The sequence below is a fragment of the Salmo trutta genome, chromosome 23 (genome assembly GCF_901001165.1).
Source record: "Salmo trutta chromosome 23, fSalTru1.1, whole genome shotgun sequence".
NCBI lineage: Eukaryota > Metazoa > Chordata > Actinopteri > Salmoniformes > Salmonidae > Salmo > Salmo trutta.
This window is the reverse complement of record NC_042979.1, coordinates 33,690,756-33,703,038: the sequence shown is the minus strand read 5'-3', so window position 1 is coordinate 33,703,038 and position 12,283 is coordinate 33,690,756. Positions and strand designations below refer to the sequence as shown.

Sequence of the window (12,283 nt, the reverse complement as noted above, 5' to 3'; positions counted from 1 at the left end):
AGTTCCACTTTAAAAAACACATTTGTTTTCATACATTTTTACGATATAGCCAATTTTGACTTGCAGCTGGCCCATCTAGTGGAAATCGCTCAGTTCTGCCTCCAGGGCAGGATTCATGACAATAAACGTCAACCTGCCTGTGTATATGTGTGTGTGAACCAAGGTCATGTTTCTCCCTGGGTTAGAAGTTCATTATTGAGAAGTGCCTCTCTCCCAGGACAAAGTGTAGCCAGCAACCAAAGCTACGGTGGCCCACTCAGTCACACATAGCAGCTCCATCCGGCCCTTGATATACGACCTGCGGTAATGAGAGCAATTTGAGCGTCGTCTGTCTCAACGCTCAGCAGCTCCGCTCGCTAATAAACAACTTCATGATTGATGATAATTAAACCGTAGAGAATAAAAGCTCCAGCGACAAAATAATTAAAAGCATGCGAACGCCGCAAACCAATCAATCCTCTCCAAAATACTTTAATTATTCATATCGACACTTTGTTTGAAAAGCGAGTGCAGCGGGCCTGTAGTGAAATATGCCCCCAAGCTGAGAGGAGAGGCATAGAGAGAGAGAGAGAGAGAGAGCGGGAGGGAGAGAGAGAGACAGAGAGAGAGGTGGGGAGAGGAGAGAAAAGGCAAGGAGAAAGAGTGGGAGAGAGAGTGAGAGGAGAGAGATAGCGAGAGGAGAGACAGAGAGAGGGAGAGAGAGAGGGGGAGAGAGATAGTATAAATAGAACAGTGTTCCTATACTCTGCCCTCTGCCTGCCCCTCTACAGGACCTTATGGGGGAGGGCGTATGTTAAAACCAACGACCTCATGAATGTAGACCATTTACCCCCTGGCCTAGGCCTCCGTGGGGTTGAGCTTGTGTTGTGAGGTTCAGCAGGTGGGATGATTCAACGTGTATAGAGTGGAATGGGAGGGGGGTCTCATATGTGTCTCACTCTCCTCCTCTTTCTCTCTCATCTACGTACTTCTCTTCTGTATGCTATGTCCAGCCTAGGTAAGATGTTCTCCTACCTCATTCATTTAATCTGTGTCAAAGCTGAGGCAGAATTAGCAGTCCAACACGAACTGCCTACTTCCGTGACAGAAAACATGAGTTACTGCAGGCTGATCTGTATGGAAGCAGTGCAGTCTTAGCTTGTGTTCCAATTGGCACCCTATTCCCTATGGTCCCTGGTCAAAAGTAGTGCACTACGAAGGGAACAGGGTGCCATTTGGATCCATTAGCGTTTCCCTGCTGATCAGTATGGATGTAGTGTTTAGTGTTACCCTGCTAACATTTAGCCCCAGGCAGAGGGTCAGGGGGTCAGAGACAGATCCTGTGTCCTCTGTCAGATCCTCTTTAATGAGAAGGTCTTTCTGGCAGGAGGATGGGCTTTACAGCACCTTGCCAAGCAGAGGTAGCCCAGCTCCACTGCAGCAGTGATCTTGTTGTTAATTACAGGAAATATAATATGAATTGGCATACTTCACACTGAAAATATGGATTACAACTCTCAAATATTATTTTTGATGACAATTCCATTTTTTGGGCCATGGATAAACTGAATAAACCATTATTGTAAATAGCCACTGTGACTAGTTGACTATGTCTGATAAGTAGCAATGGTTATACTGTTGCCCATAGCTAACTCTTGTCTTAGTGTTATGGTTTCTCTGTATGTTTACGATAATGCTCTTGTCATGGTCGTCCTTCACGCTCTGTGTTCTGTTAACGTGGCATTCTGTCTATGTTCTTCTCCCATAGGACTCACTTCCTGGTCAGCCTGGAGGCCATCTTGACAACGGCGGCTCAGTTTTTGTCAACGAGGCAGCGGTCACCACGGCAATGGGGCTCAACAACCGCCATGTGCACCACCACCTGCAGCAGCAGCAGAGAGGGGGGTCCCTGGGGTACGGAGATGACCCTCGAACCCACAACAGCCTGAACACCCTACTGGCCCGCTCCAGCCACGGACAGACACTCCAACTCCACCCTGACACACACACACCCCAGGGCTGGGCGGGGGGCACCGGTGTCACCGGGTACCTCTACACACCCACAGGGGGACAGGGCTCTGAGCAGAAACCCAACGGTAAGACCCAGTTCCAGACCCTCAGGGGGACAGGGCTCTGAGCAGAAACCCAACGGTAAGACCCAGTTCCAGACCCTCAGGGGGACAGGGCTCTGAGCAGAAACCCAACGGTAAGACCCAGTTCCAGACCCTCAGGGGGACAGGGCTCTGAGCAGAAACCCAACGGTAAGACCCAGTTCCAGACCCTCAGGGGGACAGGGCTCTGAGCAGAAACCCAACGGTAAGACCCAGTTCCAGACCCTCAGGGGGACAGGGCTCTGAGCAGAAACCCAACGGTAAGACCCAGTTCCAGACCCTCAGGGGGACAGGGCTCTGAGCAGAAACCCAACAGTAAGACTCAGCTCCAGAAAGTTGTGTGAATCCATCTCTGTTACAGAGATTGTGTTTATTCTCTAATCTTAAATACAAGATGATTCCGGCTTTCTCGGCTGAATTTGATTGATTACACACAGCATGAGTTGATGGGATCTGACATTGACTGACTAAATACCATACAACTAAATGTGACATCAGCAATATGACAGGCTCTTTTTCTCCCCCCTCTCCCTCCCCCCTCTCTCTCCTTCTCTCTCTCTTTCTTTGATACCTCATGATATCATGAGGCCTAGCTGCTACCTGTGAGAAAGTAAATACAACCTCTGTACCCACCACACACACACCTCCCATTCCTCTCAAGGCTGTTCCTGTTTGGAAGCGATGTGAGGCCTTGCTTGTCCTTCTTTCCCAGTTAATCAGTGTCTCCTGACAAAGATTCCCCCACCTCAACCCCCGCACCCCCACCACCGTCTACACCAGCCTAGTCTGGCCCTTCTCGCCTAGGAGAGAGAAAAGTAATTGTGTGTTCTCTATCTATTGAGCGCCGGGGGCCGGGTCAACAGCGTGTGAATCACAGCTCAGAGCCCATGGCTGACGGATTGGAGCATCGATCCGAAAAATCTTTACAAAACTCATTACAGCACGACTTGTCATCAGAGGAGCAGGGGATAGAGGGATAGAGGGATATAGGGATAGAGGGGAGGGAGCTATGAGAGATGCACATATTCATCTGAATTTCACTGCTCATGTGTCAGCCGACGTCTGTTTGCGTCTATACGTCTCACAGGTTTCAACTGTCATACCTCACTGGTTTAATATACATGCACACTGATCTGAACTGGAAATATTACAGGCTACGATGAGGGCCACTTGTTGAATATACACAAGAATGGATGCTTCTATTTGAATAGCCTATTTAATGGGTATCTCTATAGTAACTATCAGTGATACAGGCTGCTGAATTGTTTACTGTTATGTGACCGGAGCACGATCTCTCCCCATCGATCGCCTTATTACCTTCTCCTTTTATCCACCACACGTGAGCCACCGTAGAATCACAGTATCTTGTTAACAAGACAGACGGGTGGATACCCCCACCCACCACAGGGCCAGGTCTTACCTGACATATTACCAACAATGCACCCCTCTGTGGCCCCAGACAGGCCCCATAATGCATTGCTCCTGTCCTGTTAGAGGTGTATGTTATCTGATAGGTCAGCAGGATTCACAGATGGACTACGTCCCAAATGGCAACCTATTCCCTATTTAGTACTGGGTCTAGTCAACAGTAGTGCACTTTAAAGGGGATAGGGTTCCATTTGGGATGCAAATGTTGACTTCCCTCTCAGGGGGTTGATTTCCCTCCAAACTCCAACACTATATCTCACCTTCCTACGTTCTATGGATCTCTATTCACAATACATCATTCATTACTATTTAATGCACTGCATTTGGCGGTATAGATTACTAGTGCATTCTGGGTCTGTACACGATCCCATGTTACAGAACTCTCATATTCCACACTAGAATAGTATCCAGGAAATCAATATCTCACCTTCAAAAACAAAACGTATTTGATCCAAAAAATCCTCCATATCTTGTTCAGAGCTATCAGAAGTCTGATTTCTCTACCTCACATCCAAGTGAGGACGGTTCTTCCCCCTCACACAGGGCCTTTGGGATTGTTCCCTCTCTCAGGATTTCCGGAATGTTCTCCTGCACAATGATAATGGAAAAAATGGAAGGATTGAAATTTGATCCAATGAATCCAATCAGATTTTCCCATCTCGCCTAGCTGTTGAATAACGGTGGCCTTTGAAAATAACAACTACTGTAAATATTGAACAGTAAACCAACCAGAATATTGTGCTGCTTCTGAAAATGAATAAGGGATGAAACTATGAAGATCAGTGCTCACTATGATGGTATAGTGAGTTACTGTACTGGACCCATAGAAATATAATTAGTTTGAAGATTATCCTGACTATCTGACATTTTAATGAATGACAGGCCTTCTGACATTACACTTGGTGTTAAAGTCATCCTATTGGATTTTATCTCACTGATTTGAACAGTAATTGCATTTCGAAAATGGTATCCAGTCCCTGTGAGGAGTCTTTGACCTGAGGCTTTATAGTACAGACCCATCTATCACAGCCCAGTTAAAGGTCTAAGACAATGGCTAACAGTGGCACACTAACACACTCTCACACACACACACACACACACACACACACACACACACACACACACACACACACACACACACACACACACACACACTAGTGGTTAGCTAACAAGGAGCTCACTAATTAATGAAACAGAGTCCGACACATTCCTGTGGGAACACAATGAGGCGATGTATAAACCACACCATCTATTACCACAGACCCTTACAGCCACATTATCTATTACCACAGACCCTTACAGCCACATTATCTATTACCACAGACCCTTACAACCACATTATCTATTACCACAGACCCTTAGAACCACATTATCTATTACCACAGACCCTTACAGCCACATTATCTATTACCACAGACCCTTACAACCACACCATCTATTACCACAGACCCTTACAGACCCTTACAGCCACATGATCTTTTACCACAGACCCTTAGAACCACATTATCTATTACCACAGACCCTTACAGCCACATGATCTATTACCACAGACCCTTACAGCCACATGATCTATTACCACAGACCCTTACAGCCACATTATCTATTACCACAAACCCTTACAGCCACATTATCTATTACCACAGACCCTTACAGCCACATTATCTATTGCCACAGACCCTTACAGCCACATTATCTATTACCACAGACCCTTACAACCACATTATCTATTACCACAGACCCTTACAGCCACATGATCTATTACCACAGACCCTTACAGCCACATGATCTGTTGCCACAGACCCTTACAGCCACATTATCTATTACCACAGACCCTTACAACCACATTATCTATTACCACAGACCCTTACAGCCACATGATCTATTACCACAGACCCTTACAGCCACATTATCTATTACCACAGACCCTTACAACCACATGATCTATTACCACAGACCCTTACAGCCACATGATCTATTACCACAGACCCTTACAGCCACATGATCTATTACCACAGACCCTTACAGACCCTTACAGCCACATGATCTATTACCACAGACCCTTACAGCCACATGATCTATTGCCACAGACCCTTACAGCCACATGATCTATAACCACAGACCCTTACAGCCACATGATCTATTACCACAGACCCTTACAGCCACATGATCTATTACCACAGACCCTTACAGACACATTATCTATTACCACAAACCCTTACAGCCACATGATCTATTACCACAGACCCTTACAGACCATTACAGCCACATTATCTATTACCACAGACCCTTACAACCACATTATCTATTACCACAGACCCTTACAGCCACATGATCTATTACCACAGACCCTTACAGCCACATTATCTATTACCACAAACCCTTACAGCCACATGATCTATTACCACAGACCCTTACAGACCATTACAGCCACATTATCTATTACCACAGACCCTTACAACCACATTATCTATTACCACAAACCCTTACAGCCACATTATCTTTTACAGCAGACCCTTACAGCAACATTATCTATTAGCACAGGCCCTTTCAGCCAAATTATCTATTACCACAGACCCTTACAGCAACATTATCTATTACCACAGACCCTTACAGCCACATGATCTATTACCACAGACCCTTACAGACCATTACAGCCACATTATCTATTACCACAGACCCTTACAACCACATTATCTATTACCACAAACCCTTACAGCCACATTATCTTTTACAGCAGACCCTTACAGCAACATTATCTATTAGCACAGGCCCTTTCAGCCAAATTATCTATTACCACAGACCCTTACAGCCACATTATCTATTACCACAGACCCTTACAGCAACATTATCTATTACCACAGAACCTTACAGACCCTTCCATCCACATTATCTTTTACAGCAGACCCTTACAGCCACAGTATCTATTACCACAGACCCTTACAGCCACATTATCTATTACTACAGACCCTTATAGCCACATTATCTATTACTACAGACCCTAACAGACCCTTACAGCCACATGATCTTTTACCACAGAGCCTTACAAACGCTTACATCCACATTATCTATTACCACAAACCCTTACAGCCACATTATCTATTACCACAGACCCTTACATCCACATTATCTATATACCACATACCCTTACAGCCACATGATCTATTACCACAGACCCTTACAGCCACATTATCTATTACCACAGACCCTTACATCTACATTATCTATATACCACATACCCTTACAGCCACATTATCTATTACCACAGACCCTTACATCTACATTATCTATATACCACATACCCTTACAGCCACATTATCTATTACTACAGACCCTTACAGACCTTTACAGCCACATGATCTTTTACCACAGACCCTTACAAACGCTTACATCCACATTATCTATTACCGCAGACCCTTACAGCCACACCATCTATTACCACAGACCTTTGCAGACCCTTACAGACACATTATCTATTACCACAGACCCTTACAGACCTTTACAGCCACATGATATTTTACCACAGACCCTTACAAACGCTTACATCCACATTATCTATTACCACAGACCATTAAAGCCCAATGATCTATTACCACAGACCCTTACAGCCACATGATTTATTACCACAGACCCTTACAGCCACATTATCTATTACCACAGACCCTTATAGCCACATTGTCTATTACCACAGACCCTTACAGACCCTTACAGCCACAGTATCTATTACCACAGACCCTTACAGCCACATGATCTATTACCACAGACCCTTACAGACCATCACAGCCACATTATCTATTACCACAGACCCTTACAACCACATTATCTATTACCACAAACCCTTACAGCCACATTATCTTTTACAGCAGACCCTTACAGCAACATTATCTATTAGCACAGGCCCTTTCAGCCAAATTATCTATTGCCACAGACCCTTACAGCCACATTATCTATTACCACAGACCCTTACAGCCACATTATCTATTACCACAGACCCTTACAGCCACATTATCTATTACCACAGACCCTTATAGCCACATGATCAATTACCACAGACCCTTACAGCCACATTATCTATTACCACAAACCCTTACAGCCACATGATCTATTACCACAGACCCTTACAGACCATTACAGCCACATTATCTATTACCACAGACCCTTACAACCACATTATCTATTACCACAAACCCTTACAGCCACATTATCTTTTACAGCAGACCCTTACAGCCACATTATCTATTACCACAGTGTAATAAGGGTCGTCTAAAGGAGACCAAAATGCGGCATGTGAAGTGCTCATATTACTTTTAATGAAAACACTTTGCAAAATAACAAAACGACCAACAACAGTCCCGTCAGGTACAAACAACGAAAAGGAAAACAACCACCCACAAAACCCCATGAAAAACAGGCTGCCTAAGTATGGCTTCCAATCAGAGACAACGAAAAACACCTGCCTCTGATTGGAAACCATACCCAGCACCAACATAGAAAATACAACATAGAACGACAATCTAGACAACCCACATAGAAAACAGAAACAGAAACAGAAAACCCAACATACATAGACAAAAACACCCCCCTGTCACGCCCTGACCAATCTACTATGGAAAAATTACCTCATACTAAGGTCAGAACGTGACAGTACCCCCCCACCCAAAGGTGCAGACTCCGACTGCACCTAAACCAAAAAAAACAACAACAACCCCAAACACAAAGGGAGGGCAGGGAGGGTGACAACAGTCTATGGCGGCTCATATGCAACACCCAGAACCTTCCTCTTCTCCCGATCCTCCAGCAACAGAGGTGGCTCTGGCTCAGGGCGAAACCTCCATTCCGCCCGTAGATTCCTCTGCTTCTGTAACATAAGCCTGTAGATCATTATTGGAGGAATCGGATTGTAGATCCCTAACGGAATCCCTGTGCTGTAGACCACTACTAGAGGTTCCGACCTCCAAGCCGCCGCTGGAGGATCTGGGCTGCAGGCTGCCGCTGAAGGCTCTGGGCTGCAGACCTCCGCTGAAGGCTCTGGGTTGCAGACCTCCGCTGAAGGCTCTGGGCTGCAGATCTCCGCTGAAGGCTCTGGGTTGCAGACCACTGCTGAAGGCTCTGGGCTGCAAACCTCCGCTGAAGGCTCTGGGTTGCAGACCACAGCTGAAGGCTCTGGGCTGCAAACCTCCGCTTCAGGCTCTGGGTTGCAGACCTCCGCTGAATGCTCTGGGCCGCAGACCTCCGCTGAAGGCTCTGGGCCGCAGACCTCCGCTGAAGGCTCCGGGCCGTAGACCTCCGCTGAAGGCTCCGGGCTGAGGAGCGTCGCTGGAGGCTCCGGGCTGAGGAGCATCGCTGGAGGCTCCGGACTGGGGAGCGTCGCTGGAGGGTCCGGGCTGGGGAGCGTCGCTGGAGGCTCCGGGCTGGGGAGCGCCGCTGGAGGCTCTGGGCTGAGGAGCGTCGCCGGAGGCTCCGGACTAGGAGGCGTCATCATCGGTTCCGGACTTATGACCGTTGCTACTGACTCTATGCCATGGATCATTTCAATAGGTTCCTCGCCAAGGATCATCCTTACGGGCGTCGGACCATCGACTATCACTGGAGGCTTTTTACGAGGAGCAGGAATCGGTCTCACCGGACTGGGGAGACGCACTAAGGGCCGAGTGCTCACAGCAGGCACTGGCCGTACCGGGTTATGAGGAAGAGTGCGAGGAACAGGCACAGGACATACTGTGCTACGGAGGCGCACTGGAGAGAGAGTGCGAGAGGCAGGCACATGCTCGCTACAAAAAGCATGAGTAGTTGACTCAGGCCTCAACCCTTGCCCAGCCAAACTACTCGTGTGCCCCCCCCATTTTTGGGGGGGCTGCCTCCCGTTTCTTCCAGGTAAGTTCCAAAATCTCTGGATTACCTGGCCCCAAGTCCAGTTTCTCCTTTCCCACCATTCTTCCACTGACCAGGTGTCCATATCTACCCGGGCACGCCGCTTGATCCAATCATGGTGGGTGGTTCTGTAATAAGGGTCGTCTAAAGGAGACCAAAATGCGGCGTGTGAAGGGCTCATATTACTTTTACATTTTACATTTGTAGTCATTTAGCAGACGCTCTTGGCCATGGCTATGCACCTGTCCTACGCACACACATACACACGCGCACACACACACACACAAACACTTTCTTGTGCACGTACATGCATACATTCACACATGCACACACGCATATATGCATACATTCACACATGCACACTCAGAAACGCACACACACACTCCTTCCTCCTCCTGAGGGTCCCGTCTGGGTGTGCAGGTGTCCATCTATCCTAATGATAATGATGACAGTGACAAAATGACAACAGTCAGTTAAACTCTTTTAAGTAAAAGAGCAAAGAGAAGTTACTGATGGCTAAACTGAGCATGTGTTATTCATTGACTCTCTTGTACAGAGCTGCAGAGGTTGATGTAAACTCAGCAAAAAAGGAAACGTCCTCACTGTCAACTGCGTTTATTCTCAGAAAACTTAACATGTATAAATATTTGTATGAACATAACAAGATTCAACAACTGAGACATAAACTGAACCAATTCCACAGACATGTGATTAACAGAAAAGTAATAATGTGTCCCTGAACAAAGGGGGGGGGATCAAAATCAAAGTAACAGTCAGTATCTGGTGTGGCATAGACTGTACCAGATTTGACATCCACCAAGGCACCTGCAAGTTCCCGGACATTTCTGGGGGGAATGGCCCTAGCCCTCACCCTCCGATCCAATAGGTCCCAGACGTGCTCAATGGGATTGAGATCCGGGCTCTTCGCTGGCCATGACGGACCCTCCACATCTAAATCGATCCCGCTCCAGAGTACAGGCCTCGGTGTAACGCTCATTCCTTTGAAGATAAATGCAAATCCGACCATCACCCCCGGTGAGACAAAACGGCGACTCGTCAGTGAAGAGCCCTTTTTGCCAGTCCTGTCTGGTCAAGCGACGTTGGGTTTGTGCCCTTTGGCGACGTTGTTGCCGGTGATGTCTGGTGTGGACCTGCCTTACAACAGGCCTGCAAGCCCTCAGTCCAGCCTCTCTCAGCCTACTGCGGACAGTCTGAGCACTGATGGAGGGATTGTGCGTTCCTGGTGTAACTCGGGCAGTTGTTGTTGCCATCCTGTACCTGTCCCGCAGGTGTGATGTTCGGATGTTCTGATCCTGTGCAGGTGTTGTTACACTTTGTCTGCCACTGCGAGGACGATCAGCTGTCCGTCCGGTCTCCTTGTAGCGCTGTCTTAGGCGTCTCACAGTACGGACATTGCAATTTATTGCCCTGGCCACATCTGCAGTCCTCATGTCTCCTTGCAGCATGCCTAAGACACGTACACGCAGATGAGCAGGGACCCTGGGCATCTTTCTTTTGGTGTTTTTCAAAGTCAGTAGAAATGCCTCTTTAGTGTCCTAAGTTTTCATAACTGTGACCTTAATTGCCTACCGTCTGTAAGCTGTTAGTGTCTTAACGACCGTTCCACAGGTGCATGTTCATTAATTGTTTATGATTCATTGAACAAGCAAGGGAAACAGTGTTTAAACCCTTTACAATGAAGATCTGTGAAGTTACTTGGATTTTTGCGAATTATCGTTGAAAGACAGGGTCCTGAAAAAGGGACGTTTCTTTTTTTGCTGAGTTTGTTTTAGTTAAAGAGCAAATGGATGAACTCATTATAGTGGGCTGTCAGCCGGGTCCATCCATGTAGTGTGGCGGTAGCGTAGCCTAGTGGTTGGAGTGTTGGACTAGCAACCGAAGGTCGCAAGATCGAATCCCTGAGCTGACAAGGTACATATCTGTCGTTCTGCCCCTGAACAAGGCAATTAACCCACTGTTCCTAGGACATCATTGAAAATAAGATTTTTTTCTTAACTGACTTGTCTAGTTAAATAAAGGTAAAAAATTATATCATACTTTGTCAGATGGTTATTTATCTTCCTGGGGTTATTATATCATAGTGTGTCTGTGGCTATTTATCTATCTGGGGTTATTATATCATACTGTGCCTGTAGTTATTTATCTACCTGGGGTTATTATATCATACTGTGTCTGTGATTATTTATCTATCTGGGGTTATTATATCATACTGTGCCTGTAGTTATTTATCTACCTGGGGTTATTATATCATACTGTGTCTGATGGTTATCTACCTGGGGTTATTATATCATACTGTGTAGATATTTATCTACCTGGGGTTATTATATCATACTGTGTCTGTAGTTATTCATCTACCTGGGGTTATTATATCATACTGTGTCTGTAGTTATTCATCTACCTGGGGTTATTATATCATACTGTGTAGATATTTATCTACCTGGGGTTATTATATCATACTGTGTCTGTAGTTATTTATCTACCTGATGTTATTATATCATACTGTGTAGATATTTATCTACCTGGGGTTATTATATCATACTGGGTCTGATGGTTATTTATCTACCTGATGTTATTATATCATACTGTGTCTGTAGCTATTTACCTACCTGGGGTTATTATATCATACTGTGTCTGTAGTTATTTATCTACCTGGGGTTATTATATCATACTGTGTCTGTTGTTATTTATCTACCTGATGTTATTATATCATACTGTGTCTGTAGTTATTTACCTACCTGGGGTTATTATATCATACTGTGTCTGTTGTTATTTATCTACCTGATGTTATTATATCATACTGTGTCTGTAGTTATTTAGCAACCTGGGGTTATTATATCATAGATGGTTATTTATCTACCTGGGGTTATTATATCATA

The 12,283-nt window shown here is 45.8% G+C and overlaps 1 protein-coding gene across 1 annotated transcript in view; it reads left to right on the top strand.

Moving 5' to 3' along the window:
- LOC115159851 (rho guanine nucleotide exchange factor 28) overlaps positions 1-12,283 on the top strand; it is a 121,787-nt gene that overhangs the window by 106,479 nt on the left and 3,025 nt on the right. The window contains exon 35 of the mRNA XM_029709915.1: positions 1,748-2,075. Coding sequence (XP_029565775.1) covers positions 1,748-2,075 — 328 coding nt within the window. The remainder of the gene's footprint in view (positions 1-1,747; positions 2,076-12,283) is intronic.